At 34.7% G+C, this 22482-nt stretch overlaps 1 protein-coding gene across 25 annotated transcripts in view; it reads left to right on the top strand.

Annotated features, from left to right (window-relative positions):
- DST (dystonin) overlaps positions 1-22482 on the top strand; it is a 512816-nt gene that overhangs the window by 281088 nt on the left and 209246 nt on the right. For 12 of the 25 annotated variants that reach the window (XM_077162146.1, XM_077162125.1, XM_077162128.1 and 9 more), the window contains 4 exons: positions 3052-3141; positions 3676-3774; positions 5437-5514; positions 12276-12368. In XM_077162146.1, coding sequence (XP_077018261.1) covers positions 3052-3141; positions 3676-3774; positions 5437-5514; positions 12276-12368 — 360 coding nt within the window. Of the gene's footprint in view, positions 1-3051; positions 3142-3675; positions 3775-5436; positions 5515-12275; positions 12369-16790; positions 18118-22482 lie in introns of those variants that run through there. The other 13 variants (XM_077162141.1, XM_077162131.1, XM_077162140.1 and 10 more) reach the window with 3 other exon arrangements.

The following is a 22482-nucleotide window of genomic DNA, read 5'->3' as shown; positions in this document are numbered from 1 at the left end:
ATAGAGCCCTGGGTTTTCTTTAGGGTTTTCAAGAATACTGTTGGTTGGGGCTTGACATACCATGACAATTTGTAATATCTGGCTAAAGCTTGTGTAAGAGTAACCTCCAGAGGGAAGAGAGAAATGAGACAAAATAAAGTATCAATGGCTGAGAGATTTCAAACAGAGTCGAGAGGTTATCCTGGAGGTTATTCTTACACATTACATAGATATCACCTTTTTATTTAAGGTATATTTGGGGAGGCTGAAGGGAAGTGCCTGAAAATGTAGAACTATTTTCCAGTAGCCCTGTTTTTTGAAGGTGATTGTGTAATGGTAATAGCTTTCACAACATGACTATATGATTGTGAAAACCTTGTGTCTGATGCTCCTTTTATCTATGGTATGGACAGATGAGTAAAACATATGGATTAAAAAGAAATAAGGGGGGAACAAATGTTAAAATAAATTTAGTAGATTGAAATGCTAGTGATCAATGAAAGGGAGTGATAAGGGGTATAGAAAAAATAGGGGACACAAAGACTAAACTATATTGGGTAGATGGAAATACTAGCAATCAATGAGAGGGAGGGGTAAAGGGTATAGAATGTATGAGTTTTTTTCTTTATTTTTTAATTTCGTTTTCTGAATTGATGCAGATGTTCTAAGAAATGATCATGGTAATGAATATACAGCTATGTGATGATATTGTGAGTTACTGATTATATACCAAGAATGGAATGATCATATAGTAAGAATGTTCGTGTTTGTATGTTGTTATGTTTAAAAAAAAAAAAAAGAGTAACCTCCAGAATGGCCTCTTGACTCTATTTGAAATTTCTTAGCCACTGAAACTCCATTCCATTCCATTTATTTTCCCCCTTTTGGTCAAGCAGACATTCTCAATCCCATGATGTCAGGGCCTGGCTCATCCCTGGGAGTCATATCCCATGTTGCTGGGGAGATTTAAATCCCTGAAAGTCATATCCCATGTAGGAGGGAGGATAATGAGTTTATTTGCCGAGTTTGGCTTAGAGACAGGCCACATCTGAGCAACAAAAGAGGTTCTCTGGGGTGTCATAGTATGTTTATAAGTAGGCTTAGCTTATTATTACAGAGGTAAGTTTCATAAAGGTTAGCCTCAAGATCAAGGGCTTGTCTTATTAAATTGGGAGTCCCTAGTGTTGGAAGAATATTAGAAATTTCCAAGGTGGGGAAGTCTAATAGTTCCATATTTTTTCTGCAGTCTGTCAAAGAACTTTGCAAATACTTTTTTTTATTATCTGCCCCCAATACTCTGGACTGTGTCATGGTATTACATTAAGCCCTACCGAATCATCAGATCTCTTTCCCTATTCTAGGTTCCGTTTATTTAGACTATTTAAATAAATTGGCCAGATTGGTTAAGATAAGATAGTGTGCTACAGAAAATTTAAATTTTGAACAAATAAATATCTCTTCCCTTGGTCTCATACAGAAGTTGAAGTTTGCAAATATAGGCAATATCATCCTTCACCCTGTAAAATACCCTGTATTTTAATTTACCAATGTAATTTTTATTATTACAAAATAAGATGGTGACAGATGATGTCTAGTTTTGGAAAGTTCCCACAATCTAAAAGGTTTAGTTCATTCTGGCAAGACAAGTTGTGAAATGGCCTTTCTATGAAATAAATGTTTAGAGTTGTGCTTAATTTTTAATTGCCCTGGAGTGAGAAATGCATAGGAAGTGGCTTATGGAGGAAAATGTGACTCTGGAAGACAAGGGGTATAGTAGATGAGAAAGGCATGGTATTCTCAACACCCTGTGTTATTTGCTATCATGGGAGGCTCCCTCCTGATCTTGTGCTTTTGTTCCCCTGTCCCTTCTTGTACAAGAAAGTCAGTTATTTTGAGAAATTAAGCAGGTGACAGGACTAGGAGCTGCATACTATTGTCTGTGGAGTTAGCCTGCTTTCTGGTTCCACTGGTGATGCACAGAGAAATACATAAACTTAAGTGCATTAAAGTTTGTGAAATGCACAAGCGTAGCTTTTCTCCCTTGTTTTAAAGTAGGTCTTTGCTTTATAAATTCAACCTCATAACTTGGAATGGGACTGAGTGAATTCCTATAGTGCTTTAATATGTGAGTAGAAAGAACACTGGCATGTTAATACTCCTATTCACTAAGTGCTTATCTGCAGGTGTATGTGTCCTGCATGTAGTAGATGTATTTCTGAAAAGGTCCTTGAAAATTGGTTCAATTCTGAGATATAATTGCATGTTGAGGGGCTTGTTATTTAATGCTATCCTAAGGTAAATATTTGAATGGAATGGATAATCCTTTTTTAACTTATTTGGATTTTTTAGATTTTCTAATAGGGATTGCCTAAAATTTGTTAAAATGCTTTTTTTTTAAGATAAATGAAGTTTTTTGTTTTTCGTTTTTTAATTTTCTTTTGCTGTGTTATTTGGTGGCACCAAAGATTCAACTGATGTTCCTTGGGGATTAGGAAATCAAAGTAAAATACCATTTTGTGAAGGTGGACCCTCAATAAAAAATAGCTTGACTTACCTTTAATTTTTTTTTTTATCATTTTATAAGTACTGTTGACATTAGCAGTTACTTAATGGCAGAGCCATTGAGCCTAAGTTTAATAATTATGTTATTTGTAGTTAATGATGCAGACATGAGTATCTTAAATCTATGGATTTTTGAGATGTGGAGTGTGTGCCTCTGACATCCTCAATCCTGTTGTGGCCTGGAGAGTAAAAATCTGACCCTCAGGTCAAGGTGACTTTGGTTACTGGATCAGGAGTAAAGAATAATGTCAAGGCATTGCCTATATATTTAAAAATGTAACCCAATATAATTGTCTAGGCTTACATTTATTCTAGTGTGTTAAAAATGTAATAATAAATAATAATTAATTTCTGGTTTTTAACTGAGAAAATAAAAAATAAAAAAGATATCTGTGTGAATTAGTACCACATAAAGAAAGTCTTCTTACTTGAACCCTTCCTTATTTAAAAGGGTTAAATATGATCCTAGGTTCTAGGACCACAAGGTTTAAATTGCTTTTCTCTGTGTAGGTTCGAAAGCACGTGAATGACCTCTATGAAGACTTAAGAGATGGACACAATTTGATTTCTCTCTTAGAGGTTCTTTCAGGAGATACCCTGGTAAGTTTTAAGTTTCTGAATTTAATTTGAAGAATGTGTTATGCTCTCCACATAAGACCAGTGTAGTTTTCAGCACAGGTTGTTCAGATTTTTTTTGCAATATTCGTCCTTTTGGGCTTTGATTTCTGCCTGGAAAAAAAAAAGTGCTGATTAGATTTCTAAGCATTTTCCAACTTGAAATGATGTAAATTTGAGAGATTGAAGCACTTTGATTACCTCATTTATATAATCAGTTATATAATTAAAACACTGTTTTTGTTCTTGCTTCTTTTTTTCTTTGGATTTCGCTTAGCAAGAGTTGGATGCATAATATAACTTCATATTAAAAGACTCACAAATAGCAAGGAAATAAACACTGTTTTCTGGAAAAATGGTCTAACCCATTCCTCAGGTGTCATTTCCTTTTTTTGTGAACATGATGTCCCCTTCTTGGTTACCTGTTCTCCTCCATTATGTTCTGTTCATGCTCTTCTTTTCATTTCTGGTCTGTCTTGTGTCTCTGCTGTCCTCCCTTCTGTCTGTTATGTTCATTAGCCAAGGGAGCGAGATTTTTTGAAGACCTTACGATTGGTGAGTGCCACAGAAGCATGCGAATATGAGCAGCATGAGGATGTGGAGGATGAGGATAAGGGGGTAGGTGTCACCCCCATAACTCGACTAACCTAGCCACTCCAGTGCGGTGAGCGCTAACCTGATAGAGAAGTAACACATGGGTTCAGGCTCCTTTTTAGAAAAGTATAGAAAGGACCAAAACCCACAGTGAGGTGGGTGTGTGTTTACTGTGAAATTGAACAAAGGAAATATTTTCTCTTTAAATTTGTCTCCAGAGACCTGAAATAATTCAATTACTTATACATTACTGTGAGCCACATCGGAATTGAACATATTTGCTTAAATTACATTGATGGCAGTTTAAGCTAAAAACTTTTATATAGATTTTATATAAATAAGGAAATCTTATTGCTAGCTCGGTAATTTTTATGCATATTCATTCCACTCCTAGAATTGATATTTTAAACCTGGCAAATATATATTGCCTTTTTTTTTTTTGAAGGAATTTATAGGGATTTTATGTAGCATATAAATTTCTGCTTTAAATTTTGCCTGCTTGACAGTAGATACTTGATGGACATTCTTTACAAATGTGTTTGATGCTGTTTAGAAGGGGGTGAAATTTTAAAATCTTGAGTCCTGCTAGAGCTCCATAATACTTAGTTGACTTTAACCCATCTTTGTAAGACAGATGCACTTCTTTTATCATCTACATCCCTGGTGCCCCTGATTTCATTGGAAATTGTGCTTTTCTTGGATCCAGTGGATGAATTTATCAACACCATTTCTGCCTGTACACAGAACTTATTTTTTGCTTTCTGTGGTCTGTTCTCTGTTTTATTATGGTGCCTTTGGCTTCCGCAATCTATTAATGTTTGAGAAGCTAAGCTGTTAGCTTTCTTTTTTTCTTTTACTTTTCCCTTTGGAAGATTTTATGTGGTGAATTTCAGCTCCATTCTTTGTATTTTTGTTAAGCACTTCCTCAGCTCTGTTTCCTTACGTTTTCCTTCTGCTAACTTGTAACGTTTCTTAAGAGAAACGGCATCAAGGAAAATAATCACGGTTTGTCAGTTTTCTTGAGACTGAGAAAATAATCATGTTCATCCCCGAGCAGTATAAAGCTTTATAGAATTCTGATTATTATAGAGGTCAACTATTTTGTGGGGAAAAAAAAGAAACTAAAATAAAGAGGAAATGTATTTTATGGCTTTAATTGCTTTTCTCTCTTTCTCTATCATGGCTAATTAAATCTTCTCTTGTCTTTCTCCTTCTTGGTGATTTTTAGACTAACTGCATGCTACTTCACCTCATTTTAATTAACATGCCATACATATATAATTATAAAACCTTCTTGCTAAGAATTAGTATTTACTGAAAGATAAAATAGGTGATGATATTTAGTTCTTTTGTGCATCCATAGCTATGTAACTGTAGGTTGGGATTGTATCGTTAGTGCCTATGAAAAGGGAGAATGTTTATGGTATTTTCTCTTTTCTTTTATTTAAATAAAAATTTTGTAATAAAGTAAATGTTTAAGACATGTATAGAATCCCCAGTAGTTTAAATACAATCCCAGATAATGCAAAGAAATTAAAAGCTTATTTTAAAATGTTAGGGGTTTACTTGAACAGTAAGCATTGTTTTCACATATTTAGAAGAACAGAAGGTGTATTTAATTTAGCATGGTTAACCGTATCAGAAACTATATTGTCTTTTTTATACCTTGCATTTTTCTATTCTTAGCCCAGAGAGAAAGGTCGGATGCGTTTTCACAGACTACAGAATGTACAAATTGCACTTGACTACTTGAAAAGACGCCAGGTATGATGTTTTGCAAAGACTGTAATCATATCAACTATGTGAGTAAATAAATCCACAAGAAATATATCAGGGAATGAAAGGATTAATTTGACTTTGAATGGTAATCATTAAGCTTGTGCTTTGGGGAGGCAAATATGTTTTAAAACATTCGCTACAAAGAAAAGAAATTTAATAGTAGGAATTATAAGTGGCTACATTTTCATCTAAATAAGAGTTATTGATTTTTGCTCTGTTTGAATTGGAGTTCATTTGCCCAGGAAGTTAACGACATTTTAGTAGCAACATAATGTTAAGAATGCCTGGGAACAGTTCTTAGTAGTGGACAGACATTATTTTTTTATCATTAATATTTTAAAATGCTATATTTTTCCCAAAACAGACCTTTATATTGGTTTATATATTTTATATAACCTTTTTTTTTTTTTTACCTACTGTAAACATTTTTTGGGGGATGGGGGATTCCTAAAGAACAAGAATTTATTGGCTCATCGTTTCAAGGCAAGAAGTCCAAAATTAAGGCATAAGGAATGTGATGCTTTCTGTCCCAGAGACTGTAGCATTCTGGTATTGGCTGCTGACAATCCCTGGGGTTCCTTGGTTGGTATCTCACGTGGCGATATCCTCTCCTATCTGGCTTCTGTGACTTCTGGATTCTCTTTATAAGGCCTCCAGTATTAAGACCTACCTTCATTCAGTTGGGCCACACCTTAGTTGAAAATAACATTTTTCAAGAGATCCTATTTACAAGGAGTTCACACCCACAGTGATATGAATTAAAATTAAGCCTGGGTGTCTTGCAGTGCGTAATTCAATTTACTATACCATGTAAAGTAATATAGTCAGAGGTTCCAGGGATTAGGATATGAATGTCTTCAGAAGCACCATGATTTGGTCTGCCACAGGGTAATTATGAATAAAATTGATGACTTGGACTCAGGTGAGAGATTAATTATAAAAATGCACTCAATTCTTCACTACTTCCTATATCAAAACCTTTTTTTTAAATTAGAGAATTTGTAGTTTTGTAGAAAAATCATGCAGAAAATACAGGTTTCCCATATTACTCCCATCTCCAGCAGTTTTCCCTATTAATAACAGTTTGCATTAGTGTAGTTTCTTTGTTAGTATTGATGAAACAACATTTTTATAATTGTATTATTCACTATAGTCTGTAGTTAATATCAGGGTTCACTGTTTGAGTTGTACAGTTCTATGGTTTTTTTAAAAATTGTATTCTGGTAACATATATATAATCTAAACCACATTTAAACTCTTTTGACCACATTCATCCATATAATTCAGTGGTGTTAATTACATTCACAAAGTTGTGCTACCATCACCCACCTTCCACTACCAAAATGTTTCTATCAACCCAAACTGAAACTCTGTACACATTAAGCATTGACACCCTCTTCCCTGCTCTAACTTGGTTCCTGGTAACCTATATTCTGGTTTCTGACTCTATGAATTTGCTTCTTCTGATTATATCATTTCAGAGAAGTCTTACAATATTTTGTGCCTGCCTTATTTACTCAAAATGATGTCTTCAAGATTCATTCATGTTGTCACATGTATCAAAACTACATTTCTTTTTAAGGCAGAATAATATTCCATTGTAAAGAAACATATTTTGTTCATCTATCTGTTGATGAACACTTAGATTGCTTCCATCTTTTGGCAATGGTGAATAATGTCCCTATGAACGTTGGTGTACAAATATCTGTTCAAGTCCCTGCTTTCATTCTTGGGTTGTATGCCTAGAAGTGTAATTCCAGCTCAAATGGCAAATCTGAACTTAATTTTCTGAGGAACTTCCAAATTGTCTTCATTCCCACCAAAAATGATTGAGTGTTCCTATTTCTTTATATCCTTTCCAATACTTTTTTTTTTCAGTTTTTTAAAAAATAGTAGCCATTCTAATGCATGTGAAATGGTTCTGATTTGCATTTTCCTAATATCTAATGATTTTGAACATCTTTTCATGTGCTTATTGGCCATTTCTTTATCTTCTTTGAGAAATGTCTAAGTATTTTTTACCATTTTTAAATTGGGTGGTCTTTTTGTTGAATTGTATTTCTTTATGTATTCTGGACATTAAGCCCTTATTGGATATTTGATTTACAAATATTTTCTCCTGTTCGATAGGTTGTCTTTTTGCTTTCATGACAAAGTCCTTTGAGCAACAAAAGTTTTAAATTTTAATGAGGTCTCACTTATCTCATTTTTCTTTTGTTGCTCATGCTTTGCGGGTAGAATCTAAGAAACCATTGCCTAACACAAGATCTGAATTTGCTTCTCATGTTTTCTTCTAGGAGTTTTATAGCTCTGGCTCTTGTTTTTATATCTTCCATGTATTTTGAGTTAATTTTTGTAAATAGGGTCAGGTAGGGGCCTACTTTCAGTCTTTTGTATATAGTTATCCAGTTTTCCCAGCACCATTTGTTGAAGAAATGAATGTTTTCCTATTGAATAGAATTTAGCACCCTCGTCAAAAACCATTTGGCCGTTGATATGAGGATTGATTTCTGAGCTCTCAGTTTGATTTCATTGATGTATATGTCTCTCCTTTTGCCAGCCCACCAATCTATTTTGACTACTCTGGCTTTGTAACAAGTTTTAAATTGGGAAGTGTGAGTCCTCCCTTTTCGTGTTCTTTTTCAAGATGGTTTTTGTCTTCCAGGCACCTTACCCTTCATATGGATTTTTTGCTGGTGTCTAGGTATTTGATTTCCTTAATTAGTTTATTCTGGAGGTTGTTGTCACTTTTTTTACCTAGAATTTTCTTGCTGGATGGCTTTGTTCTCTGTTCTTTGACATTCAGTTCAACTTATTTTAGATCTTTAGCTTAGGTCTGTTTAATCAGAATTTCTCAGTTCTTATTTTTCTTGCCAACTTGTTCTGGCTAGAACTTGCAGTACAATGTTAAATTACAGTTGTTACTGTGGGCACCCTTGTCTTTTTTTCCTGAGCTTAGAGGAAAAGTTTTCAGTCTTTCATCATTGGGTATGACATTGGCAATGTTTTTTTTATATATGTCCTTTATTATGTTGAGGAAATTTCCTTCTATTCTTAGTTTTCTAAATCTTTATGTCCAGAAGGGAATTAATGGGGTCTGTTATGTTGATTTTCTTATGTTGAATTGCCCTTTTTTACCTAGGATAAATCCCACTTAATCATGGTGTAGAGTTCTTCTAAGGTGCTGTTAGATTCAGTTTGTTAGTATTTTGCTGAGGGTTTTTGAGTCTGTATTCATAAAACATATTAGTCTGTAATTTTCTGTTCTTATGATTTCTTTAACTGGCTCTGGTATTAGGGTGATGTTGGCCAGATAGAATAAGTTAAGAGATATCCCCTCCTCTTCTGTATTTTGGAAGAATTTGAGCAGGATTGGTGTTCATTATTCTTGAAATGTTTGGTAAAGTTCCCCAGTGAAGCCTCTGATCCTGGGCTTTTCTTTGTTGGGAGGCATATAATTACTGATTCAGTATTTTTACTTGTTATTGGTTTGTTGAAATCTTCTATTTCTTCTTGATCAGTTTGTGTATTTCTAGGATTTGTAATTTATCTAGGTTACTTAATTTGTTGGTGTACAGCTGTTCATAGTATTATTTTAAAATTTCACTTATTTCTGTGGAATTGGTGGTAATATACTTCATTTCATTTCTGATTTTAGTTATTTGTGCCCTCTTTTTGCCCCATCAATCTAGCTTAATAAAGGTTTGTTGATTTTATTGATGTTAAAGAACTAACTTTTGGTTTCATTGATTCTTTTTTTTGTTGTTCTTTATTTCAATTATCTCTGCTCTAATCTACTCACTTTGGGTTTACTTTGCTCTTTTTCTAGATCCTGCAGTTGTGAGGTTAGGTTTCTGATTTGAGAACTTTCTTCTTTTTTTTAATATAAGCATTTTGAGCTATAAAATTTCCCCTCAATGTTGCTTTTGTTGCATTCTGTCATTTGGGTGTGTTGTGTTTTCCTTTTCATCCACGTCAAGATATTTCTTTTTGATTTTTAATTTGACACATTGGTTGTTTGTTAAAGTTTGTTTTCCATATTTGTGTGAATTTTCTAGTTTTCTTTCTGTTATTGATTTATAGATTTATTCCATTGTGGTCAGAGAAGACATATTGTGTGATTTCTGTACTTTTAAATTTGTTGAGACTTGTTTTGTGACCTAATATATAGTTATGCTGGAGAATAACCTGTGTGCATAGAAAAGAATGTGTATTCTGCTATTGTTGCATGACGGGTGGTATATATGTCTGTTAGGTCTAGTGATTTGTAGTGTTATTCAAGTGTTCTACTTCCTTACTGATATTCTGTCTAAATGTTCTGTCTGTTATTGAAAGTGGTGTGTTGAAGTTCTGTTAATAGTGTAGAACATATATTTCTTCTTTTGAATCTGTCAATTTCTTCATTTATTTCGGAACTGTGCTGTGAGATGTGTATATATTTATAATTGTCATGTCTTCCAGTTGGATTGACCCTTTTATCAATATATAGTAACCATCTTTATTCCTCATAACAGTTTTGACTTGAAGTCTATTTTTTTTCTGATATTAACGTAACTACCTCAGCTCTCTTTTGGTTGCTATTTGCATGGTAAATTTTTTTCCGTCTGCTCACTTCCAACCTACTTGTGTCTTTGAATTTAAAGTGAGTCTGTTGTAAATAGCATATAGTTGGCTCTTGCTTTTTTATCCATTTTGCCAATTTCTCCCTCTTGACTAGAGAATTTAATCCATTTGCATTTAAAGTAAGTACTGCTAATGCAGGGCTTTCTTCTGCCATTTTGCTATTTAGTCTTTGCAAGTCTTATCTCTGTTCCTCATTTCTCTAATTTCTACTTTCATGTTTATTTGATTTTTTTGTAGTGTGTTATTTTGAGTCTCTTTTCATTTCCTTCTGTATATATTTTCATATATTTTCTTTATGGTTATCATGGGCTTAAATATAACATCCTAAATCTGTAACAATCCTGTTTGTTTTGATACCAGCTTAACTTCAGTAGCAAAGGGAACAGTGTTCCTTTACCCCTCCACCCCCCACCTTTTTGTTATACTTGTTACAAATAATGTTTTTTATACCTTGTATGTCTTAAACCATAGGTTTATCATGACTTCTTTTGCCTTTGCATTTTAGAACTTGTAAGAAGAAATGAAATTATATACCAAGAAGTACAATACAGTATTATTGGCATTTATATAATTTCACATATAGTTACCTTTACTGGTGGTCTTTATTTCTTTAGGCCTACTTCAATCTACTGTTTAGTGTCCTTTCCTTCCAGTCTGAAGAACTCCCTGTAGCATTGTTTACATGGCATATATAATGGTGACGAACACCCTTAGTTTTTGTTTATGTAGGAATATCTTAATATCTCCCTTCTGGGTGCTCATTTGTTTGTCTTAACACCAGAAATCTTTTGCCCCAGGCTACTTTGGCTTAATTGTTTCTTACACTGCTTTAGCTGTCTACAAGCTTCTTCAAGGGCAAGTTCTGGCTTGGTGAGGCAGAGAGAGAAGTTTCCTGGTTTAGCCTTTCAGGCTGCCTCCTGATAGTTGGGCACTGACGTGTAGGCACCCCAGTATCTGCCTAGTGCTTACTCCATCCCCTCTGGAACAGGGTTGGGGTCCCGCAGTGGGAGTTGCAGGCAAGGTTGGGGTCAGCCAGTAACCACAAAACCAGGAGCTCTTCCTACTGTTTTTAAAAGTTGCCTTTAATTGATTCAGCACTTCTCCAGTTACTACAGCCCTTTAACTCTTTTCCTGAGTTTTGAAGACAGTGTCTTTGCCAGTTTTTGCTAGTTGTTCAAAGATCCCATGGTAGAACTGTACTTTGAAGTGTCTTATGCTACCTTCTTGGTTGGCCCTAGTGTGAGCATTTTTAATACTTAGCAGTGATGAGGCAATATTTTATTTTCAAAAAGTAGCTATCAATAGGCAATTCATGAGTGGTCAGAAATGAAACATTTCTGCCAGCTGTGTCCAGCTAGCTTGAAATTTTGGAAAAAGTTATTGAAAATGAACATTATGTTGGATTCAAACTTGATTTTGTGGCGTGTGTATTATGGTGGCATAAAAGGTAAAGTACTGACAAGTTTTCAATTCGGAGAAAAAGAAATGAAGGAATATTAAAAATTATTAGCGAACAATATGAAATAATTGGCAATAATTTTGCTTTTTAATGGAGTTTGTAAAAAAGGGAAAGAGAGTGAAAGAGGGAGACAATAACTTTTATCATTCCTTCTTTTGGTTTATTATAAACATCAAAGCACTTTTTATTATTAAATACTAGGAAATTCTAAGTGCTTAATTATTTTCAGTGTTATTGGTGTTTGCCTCATTATTATTCATCCTAATAGAAATTTCCATAAGAATTATTAGTTCGTTAGGTTCTCTTATCTGAAATGTTTTTGGCTGTGTTTGTTCCAGCAGTAAAATGTTAGATATCATTATATTTATTTTCCTGAATTTACAATATGAAAATTAATAAGGTTTAAGTTCAAGTATTATTTTTATATGTAAACTGTCTTCCAAATGTCCAATAACTATTTACTGTGTTAACTATGGTAGGTAGATAGGAAAATAATGCCAGCTTCATTTTTAATAGTTTTTTTTTAAACTAGCAGTAAAACAGTATTTTGACAATTGCTGATATTTAAATCATTTTTTTCTGTGCTTTATTGCTTTTATATAGATATAAATTTATATACTAATTTGAAAAACTTTGTTTTATCTCTTTTTCTCATGTAAAACAGGTAAAATTAGTGAATATTAGAAATGATGACATAACAGATGGAAATCCCAAATTGACTTTGGGGTTAATATGGACAATAATTTTGCACTTTCAGGTAAGCCCCATGTTTCTTTATTGTCATTTCTGCTCACCTTTTTCTGTGCTAGTTTTCCAACTCTTCATTTCAAGAGTGAATTATTCATTCATATCCATTGTAAGAAAAATACATTTTAGGCTTTCTTTCTTAAACAATTTTTTAAATTATTTTTTTAAAGTTACCTGCTGCTTCTGAAGCTGGCAACCCATTTCCTGAAGTCTGTTAGTTTAAATGTAGTTGCAAGCAGTGCTTGTAATCTCACAGTTAGAATACAAACATTTCTCTTTTTGAATGCAGGCACATTTCTTTGGTTCATTAGACAGTGTTACCTGTCTTGCATACATAAAGGTTTTATGACTCTATCCTAATTTGAACGGCTTTTACTGATTTTATAGTTTCTCAACTATGTACATAATATTCTCATTTGATAGACACTAGATGGCAGAATTATCATATTGAGATCTCCTGAATTAGAAGATTTGTATATGACTGTACTCTCTAAATCTAGATTTAAGGAGAGTATATATGATTTATTATATAATAAACCTGTACCAATTGAAGGCTGATTTTGATTTTTAGTTTTTATCAAATGATGCCTCTAAAAAATGATCTTCATTTGATTTAAGGTGAGTCCATTCTATCTTTGAACTTGTTTTTAGTTTATTAATCATCTGTTCATATGGTGTCCTGTGCATAGCACAGAGCCTGACACGCAGTAGGCATGTAGCACATTTTACTTTCCAATTATTGTAACAAATGGACATTGAAAAAGAAGATAGTTTGCCAGCTCAGAAAGGAGCTCAGGTTTTGAGAGCATTTAGGCTTTGTTTTCACCCCTGTGTAACTAGCTTATGGTGAAACTAATGGTGAAAAAGGATATACCTAAGTCTCATTTTGGAATAGGATATATGTGGCTGGAATGCAGGACTACAGAAAGTAGAGTCTAGATAGGTTCCCGGGATCTAAACAAGTGGCTGAGCACATTTTCAAACAGTAGGAAGTTGGTGGAGACCCAGGTAAACATAGTAAAGGTATACAGCCAGCCAGACTGCTAGGGAGCTAGTAGGCAAATGCACACTGTGCTGGGGTGTTGATGTTGGGAAGATCAAGTAACAACTAACAGGAATTGAGAACCAGATCCCAAAGAGGCTTACGTAGGGGACCTAGGATACTAAATACTAAACCCAGGCGGGAATTTGGGCACAGAGCACCCAGCCAGACTTTATTAGCAGAATTAGGTAAAGTCTAAATAGAATTGGCTAAAAGGCTGATTTGATGTGGAGTTCCTCAGAATTCTTTGTAAGAATCCTTTAATTAGCCCTAAGTGGAGCACTGAGTTTATAGTAGGGTTGAAACTGCAAGAATCCCAGGTGGGAAGGTCAGAGGCCCATCAGAGCAGGAAATCAATCATATCATGACTGATAGCGCTGGTGAGACTGTGTCTGAATTTTGAATCCCAGACTAAGAATCACTTTGGGACGGTGGGAAACACTCACATTGGAGGGAGCCAGCACTAAGTTTCATTCTTGGCTCCTCTACTTATAGCTTGGTAACATTTGATAAGTCACTTAAGTACTCTGAGCTTGAAAAATAATATTTTAAGAAACTGATTCTGTCAACTCTATGTAAAATAGATTGAAATGAGCAAATTCTATAGTTAGGAGGAGAAGCTGAGCAACTGAGGATATGACCCTCAGAGTAGAGTGGTGAAGGGCAGGACTAAGGTGGGCATGAAAAATGGAACCCAAGAGATGGCATTCTGAAGGAAGATAGGAAGGACTAAACTTTTTATCCTGAGTGATCAAAATAAAATAGTAGACTATAGAGAAAGAGGATGATGGTAACAGACAACTAATGACCTTCTAGGTTTGGGTTTGAAAGGATAGTGGGAGATCCTGTGCATCTGTCTGCTGATCAGTTGGAGATATCTGAGCAGAGAAGGTACAGATAATAAACTTGGGAGTTAACAGTTTATTGGTGGTCAGTGAATCTATCAAGGAAGGGGTCATCATACCATCCAAAAGAAGAACATATGTGGAAAAAAGTAGAGAGCCAAGGAAAGAACTTTGGAGAAGGCCCATGATTAGAGATGCAGGAAGGAAGAAGATCCAGCTGAGGAAACAAAAAGGTACAGTTAGATGGGCGGAGAAGTCCTCAGGAAAATGTAGTATTGAGGAAACCAAGGGGAGAGAATTTTAAGTAGAAAGAAACAGATGGTTAGCAGTATGAAATGCCACTAGAGAACGTGAGAAATTTAAGACTGAGTACTGGTTAATAGTTTGCCAGTAGAAGGAAGGCAAAGGAGGCCTTGGAGAAGGCCTATTGGGATCAGAAAGTAGATAATCTCATAACAAAGTGTGAGTAAATGGTTGAGAAATATTAGCAGCATTTTTAAGTATGCTTAGTTTGAGGAAATTTAAAGGAAATTGTGCAATCAATGGCAGGATTAAATTAGTTAAGTTTTTGTTTTGTTTGTTTGTGTATGGAAGGAAGTTTTTACATGGGAGAGTTCAAGGAAGTTGGTTAGAGAATAGATAATGACAGTTGCTATCATGTGGGAACACAGAGTAAAATTCAGTGTACGTTGAAAGGGCCTCCATTAGAGAAAAAAAGAGTGATACCTCTCCTGAAATTTTTTCTTTTCACTTTTAAGAATCAGAAGGGCCTAACATTACTGCCACTTTTTATTACAGTAAAGAATTAGATACTAAGAATGCCCTTTGGGGTTCAGGTATCTTTGGAGTAGAGAGGATGAACAGTCACAAAAATAGAAGAAGTTTTGCTTCTAATATAATCCTATGACATGGTATTACAGAATCCAGTGCATTTCAGAATACAGGGAATTTTGACTGTTAAATAGTCATCAATATTTAAAAACTACAAGATCTATTTAAAACGGGATATATCTATATTTTGGCAAAATAGAAATGTTCCTTCTCATATAAGTGACATAACTTTTCTTAGTGTTACAATAACTTACGATGAGAACTATTTTAATTATGCCAAGATGTATGGCTATTTATAAATGCGGTAATCATCTCACTCAGAGTGACTGGGCCGTTTTTCTCTATACTTTACATAAATAAGGGAAAATGTTTTCAGAAGACCAGTTTACTTTATCTATCTATCTATCTATCTATCTATCTATCTATCTATCTATCTATCTATCTATCATCTGTTTATTTAATATAGTTTTTTAAACATCACAAACTAAATTTTCTGGCCAGTCTGTCTGAAGGTAAGCCTTATCATTATAGTAATCCCCTATCATTAGCCACCATATGCTAGCTAGAGATACTAAGGTTGAAGATGATCTATTATCTATTAGGGGAAATGTTCATAAAACTAACTATAATCTAGAGTGCTGAGTCTACTAACAAGATAAAGGAAAATAGAAATGTAGAGGAGTATGTAGTAGGATTAGCATAGCATTAGAGAATGAAAGAAATTTTCACTGATATTAGAGGTAGACCCTGCAAGATGTAGTGTGTTTGTATATGTAAATGTACAGTTGCCTAGTTTGGCCGGAATAGAGGCACACACAGGTGGGTAGAGTGCAAATCATTGGTCACCTCTCTCATGGTAGTACAAATATCGGCCATCTCAGGACATTGGCAGTCACATTTAAAACAAATACAAACCCCAAGAATTTACTTTTGCTAACTTGTCTTCTAGGATAGTCAGTTTTTTCAGTAGAGAATGTTTAGTTTCCTCTTGAAATGATTAAGAGAATCTCATAATTCAAAATGTGTTACTGAGAAACATCAGCAGCATCATTACTGTCTTGACTATTTATTGAATAATCTTAGTAAAGTAAAATCGGTTCAGTCTTTTGATTGTGCTAAAGACTACCTAAGGAAATGGCAATCATCTTTTTTTTTTATTGTCAGTCAAATGGTTTCTGCTTACGTATTAAGTCCCATTTCATGCCATGCTAATTTCCTTTTTACTGTATGACTCACTTAAGAAATATGTACACCTTAGATAATCAGGTGCCATACTGATTTATTATTTTTAAAGCAAGGCCCTAGTAAAATTTATTAATATTTAACCAGGGTAACAATTATGAAAGTTACATATAAAACTTAACTGCCTTAATTCATGTATGAGATGCTCAGGCATTTCCTTTGGCTGAGTGTTCTTTGCTTTAGATCATACAATTTATCTGTTTGCTCATATGAAAATCCTATAGTTTTATAAATTATGATCTCAGCTATTTTCCAGATAGTAGAGAAGGTTTGGAAATTTATCTTATTTGAAAATATTAAACATGATTTTAAAAGATCAAGTTTAGAAAACATTTTATTAGAGGATTTTAGGCAGCTAGTTATTCATTATCTCTTCTTTAGCTAGTGAATTATCTTGTTATTTTTTAATCTGCTGTTTTGAATAAGAGTTCGTATATTTTACGGAAATTTCTGAGCTTATTGTATTTTGAGGTACTGAAATTAGTTGATGTTTCTTAAGAAAAAAACTTAATGATAAGAGATTCTCTGAAATCAAATTTGTAAGTCACATTGAAACTAAATTTGAAAGACACTTTGCTAAATCTCTTCTGACTTGCATAAGCTTTCTATTTGCTCTCAGATTTGTTGAACCACTAGTAGTTTCAAAGGTTAATGCAAACTTTGGTAGTGTGTGTATTTCAGAAAACTGAAAGCTAAAGTGAGGGTCAGAATCTTCTTATGCTGGAAAGCTAAGGGTTTGCCTTGAAAGCTCAGCATTGTGTTTTGACAGTAAGCAGTAATGTTTGTTTAAGAGGATTGGTGGCCAGAAATAAGCCACGGTGTCTAATGAGACACAGGGGCCTGGCTGGGCAGGATGCCACGGCATTTCTTGCGTGTGCGTTTCTCATAAGCAAAATGGCCTCACACCGAAGAGAATGGTCACAAAGTCTGTGAGGAAGTAGAATTCAGAGTGGAATTTTCAATATTAATGGAGAAGATTTGAGTAAGCCCTGCATTTTGAAATGCGTGGGTCTGTGGAACTGTGATTTCCTGCAAATCAAATGGGGAATGTCTGTGGATGTGTTCGAGCTGAGAAAGAAGAACAATATTTTGATCCTGCCAAAACTCCTTTGAGCCCTGAAAAATACTCTCCTGGAAGAAAATACTTCAGAAGGAAGCCGAGCAAGCAAATTGTAGGTGACCCAGACTCAGTGCCAAATAATGAAAATGAAGGTAAGAAGAAGAGTGACATTAAGCTTTCAAAAGAACGGCCAGCTCTTTTGTCCAGGGAAATGGTACAGGAGGAATCTGTTGCCCCAGACACCACACTGGATGGTGGCATTCAGCAAGAGAAGACAGAAGTTATAGTTGACAGTGTTAAACAGAAACTTGTGCCGAAATCTGCGAGCAATTGGTCTTACCAGGATAACATTTCTCCTGCTAAAAACACTGAAACAGAAGTAAAAGTTAGTGAACTGGATGGAAGGATTCCAGAAAAAGGCAGCACTCCATATTGTGCAAGGAGAAAGAACCATTTAGATGATGTCAACCCAAGAGAAATAACATTCCTGAGAAAAACTGGTGTTTTTCCTTTTCGAAAGGCAGCCAGCTTAAATTCCATTCACTCTGGTACAGAGAGGTCATTTGAAAAAAGTGGATTTGCTGAAGATACATCAGAAAGTTATAGCAGTGTTCAAGAAAGGCAAAATACTGAGAGATTTTGCCTTCAGGCAATACACCATTATCAGTTTGAAAAAAAGAGATGTCATTCCTTCTGTACTAGTGTGTCCTCTACTTCCAAGCACACAAATGGAGATGAGGTAAGTGAAATGTGGTGTCTAAGATTTAAGGTGTAGACACAGTACTCTATGTACTCACATCTGATGTCAGTTTCTGTCATTTGTCTTTTTTAAAACATACTTTTTTTTTAATATTAGTTCATGTAAAAGGTGTAGCATTCTTGGTACATTTTATTCTTAGCCTTAGGTTTGAATCTTGTGATTTTAGTTCTTTGTCCTATCTACATTATTTAATCACACTTAAATTTCAAAACCCTACACATTTTTGTTTTTATTGGAAGATTTGGAAAAGCATTGTTTTAAGGGGATGCATAGCTTTTGAATTTCTCTAGTTGAGATTTTTTTTACTTTTCTTATAGAATAGCCTGTGTAAACTAAGCTGTACCATAGGTAAAAAAAAATTAGAAAAGCAGTCATGACATGACAATAGCTGTATGACAAACTTAGGCAGGATACCTTACAACTATCAGTCAGTACTGACTTGCTGATCCCTGAGTTTAAAAGCCAGATTCTAATTCTCTATCAGTTTTCATGCACAGAAACACTGTATTGCTTCCAATGATCTGTGTGTGGGGGTGGGACTTGAGGGGGAGAGGGTGGAGGGGTTAGTGCTGAAATTACCTGAATCTATTCCATCTTTTTGTTTTGTGAATTATTCCTTGGCCCTAGTCTAAGATCAGAAATCCTTTGGGCAGCCTGTCATAGGAATTTGGATATGATACAGACTGCCAGGGAAGTTGAGATCTTTATTCCTAAACACTGATATTTGCTTTAGACAAGTTACTTAACTAGGGTTTTTATTTGACTTTAAAATGTAAATGAGTCTTGATTTATTTACTTGCCTGAAAAGTACATTACCCAAACAGTCTCTACTGATGATGGCAGTTGATGGCTTTTTCTTTAAACTGTTCGTAACTTGGTCTTGTAAAAAAAAATCTGGACGGAAATGGCATTCATGATATTAATCAGTCATTTTTGGCAGAGTCATTAATCACTGTTTGTACAGTGAGTGATAGAAGAGGTTTTACTAAGGTTAGTATGCAAAATCATCATTGACCTTGGCAGTTGAATTCTACAGAAGGCGGCCCTACACAAACCATTAGACCTTGCCAATATTATGTCATCTATTTTATTTACATTTTACAGTAGTTACATCAAAAGAAAAAAAACATCCAATCTATGTTATTATCTGTGTGGGTCTGGCATAAAGGTCAGCACAAAAGGAAACTACTTGGCTGTTTAGGAATGCAAGCTTCTGCTTTTCCCTTACATATGTTCTCCAACTGGCTTTTGCATACTTTGGCCTCAAGTAAACCTCAAGTTTTTTTCATTAGTGGAAATTCTTAAAATCTATTTCCTAAGTAGTACATGAGCTCTTTTTTTTTATTGTTTCCTCATGTCAAGGATTTTACCATTCTTTCTCATTTGTGTATCTAATGATTTTTGAAACTTAGAAGGCAAATATATGTGAAAATAAGTGATAAACCTGCCAATCAGATTTGTTAAATAATTGTGATAGGGAGGAATATAACAAAATCTGTTACCTTCTAGGTCAAAGCTGACCTAGATGGTCATTTTGTCTGAGGAATTTGATGTCTCATTTCCCTATAGCCCAGATAAAGATTATTTATTCTATGACATACAAGAAGTCAGAACCAACAAGCATAACCATTCTTAGGATATTCTTCCTGTTACCTTGGAGTTGTTTGATTGTATTTGCTCAGTTATCTTTGGTTAGAACTGTCTACAGGACTCTTTTGTCTTACACTGGAGTCTGTACTTTCATTTGGAACATTACCTGCAAATGGGAGCTCCCAGCCCCTTCATTTGTATTTCATCCCAAAATGGCCCCTTAGCCAAGATTTTCTTCAAGATCTTTTAACATCAAGATGTTTTTTCAAGATCTTTTTCATATCTTTAATATTTAATCTCTTCTTACTCTTAGACAGTAAGATGAAGGGTTGGATTTAACCTCTAGGCAAAACAGTGTACTATTTCTTGAGCTTATTTCAACCCTATATATACTTCAAGCCTCTGACTTAAACTTTCCTGTTCCTGTGAAATTTGTCATTGTTAGAACCAGCCTACCTTCTCTTTAAATCCTTACAGTGATGTGCTGACCTCCAGGCACAGGGATTCTGTGGAAGCAGGCAGCTCTGCCAGCCTCTCCTGCTTGCCTGCTGATTATTAGTCTCGTAAACCTGTTCACCTTTGTTAGGATACTTTATTTTAAAAAAGTACTATCTTGGATTTGTATATGACATTGGGATTGGAGCAGCGCTTCAGACATATTGTGTCTTTTGATCATCCCAATAACTATATGATATAGGCATAATAGTCAATTCGTCTTTTGCAGAATAAAGAAATGGAGACTCAAGTTAAATAATGTCCTCAAGGCAACACAATAAATGGAAGTAGCTGAGTGAAACCATGGCATGATATCCTAGACTTCATTGTCAGAGAAGTGCTAAAGGGATTGCTATGAGTTCTGTTCATAATGTCATCTGTCAAAGATGAGTGCTTAACAGAAGTGACAAAAGACAGGCAATGTTTGAGGACAGGAAGGAATGAGTTCAGGGTCTGTGCCTTCTTCAGGAGGCCCTGTTTGTCCTGGACTCAGTTTTCCCCATACCTGTGACAAGGTCTCCTATCTTTGCTCTCAGCTCTTCCCACAAAGCAGTCTTCTTTCTTTAACGTCACAAATCCCCCCTCTTCTCTGTCTTTTTATGCTGATCTCAGCAAAGATTGTTGTGTTTGCTTCCAAAAGGTTTTCTAAACTGACCGCATGTGAGAGCACAGGCGCTTTTAAAAAATACAGTAGCCTGAATGTCAACTACAGTGACTTTAATGTCTGTGTCACCCCAAGTGTGACCCTAGTACCCCTGCAGCACAGTCACCTTGGATGCTTTTTGTAAATGCCTCACTCCAAACTTAATTTAATCAGAAAATCTTCTGGTGGGGTGTAAGAAAATGTTACCCATTTTTTGGTACCCTCATATGTGTTTCTTAAAAACACTAAATTTTGAGGACCAGCATCACCCTAGTCTAGACTTTGCCTTCTCATAGAATTAGCATTTCCTTCTCTTCTCAAAGTAGGATTTCTGAAGCTTGTGTGGCTTATAGGAAAGAAAGTGGGTCTGAAAAGCAAGAGTCCTGAGTTCTAGTCAGGCTTTGTTGCCACAGATATGATTTCTCTAGGTCTCAGTTTCATCTTCTATAAAAGGAGCATACTGGACTAGATCATGATACCACTTGAATACTACTATGACTCCTATATGCTGGGCACTCCACAAATCATTCTCTTAATAGTCCCGTGTTAGAGATGAGAAACTGAACCTCAAGAAAGTTAAATAACTTGCCCAAATCACTCATCCAGTTAGTAGTGAACTTGAATTGAACTCAAAATTGTCTACAAAGCAGAACTCTTAACCGATGCAATTTACTTTCCTTTTCCCGCTTGTTTCCAGTTTTAAATTTTTATGATTTCTATTTGAAATTGCATACTTTCTTTGTCTGTTCAAAGTTTTCAGACCTTCTTCCTTCCTTCCCTTCCTTTATTCCTCTATCACACATTATGTAGCTGCTATGTAGTGGACCCAAACTAGACACTTGAGATAAACAAGCATAGTTCTTTTCTGCATTCCTTATGTCACATTATTCATAACAAATTATAGGGACTGTGGTTGAAAACTGAGTCATCTGAAAATAAGTCTCCTGGGGTGAATAATTTTAACTTCCTACCAAAGCATGTGGCTGTATTAACAAATGAAAATTGAACTACTTTTATGTTCCTTTTCATCCTTTGGTTAGTTTCTGATGTATAGTTGCAGCGACCTAAAGGAAAGAAGTCAAGGAGAGAAGGATAAGAAATAAGGAGTGTGGATATTGTGTAGATGATGTGATCAGTCTCTGAATAATGAAGAGTTGAATATTTTTATTACTTTTATGTTAGAAATCTTAAAAAGTTTTTTGAGAAGCATCTCAAAATACTTCAGCCTCTTATGAAGGTTCCACAGATTTTGAAAATCTAAACTGACTAATTCATTTCTTTCTGAACTGTTTTATAAAAAGGAAGTATTTTATCTTTGTTTTTTACATGGATATGTATTTATTTTTTACTATTTTTAGTTATTTGAGTTTCATAACCAGTTTGTGAAAATTTTCTTATAGTTATATAAAATTTCTGTCCCTGTCAACATTATATTTCTGACTTTTCAGTTAAGTGAAGGACATTCAAAAATTTAAAATCCTTTGCTCTACAAAAAAGAGAGTTGTACTTACACTGTTTTTTCTCCCAATTTTAATACCAAATAGATGGACATTTGCTCAAGGTAATTGTGAATTCAGAATTAGCATTTGAACTTTATCAAATTTTTAATTGCTTTT

The sequence above is a fragment of the Tamandua tetradactyla genome, chromosome 5, assembly GCF_023851605.1.
Source record: "Tamandua tetradactyla isolate mTamTet1 chromosome 5, mTamTet1.pri, whole genome shotgun sequence".
NCBI lineage: Eukaryota > Metazoa > Chordata > Mammalia > Pilosa > Myrmecophagidae > Tamandua > Tamandua tetradactyla.
Note: the sequence above shows the minus strand (reverse complement) of the source record. Positions and strands in the feature narration are given on the sequence as shown.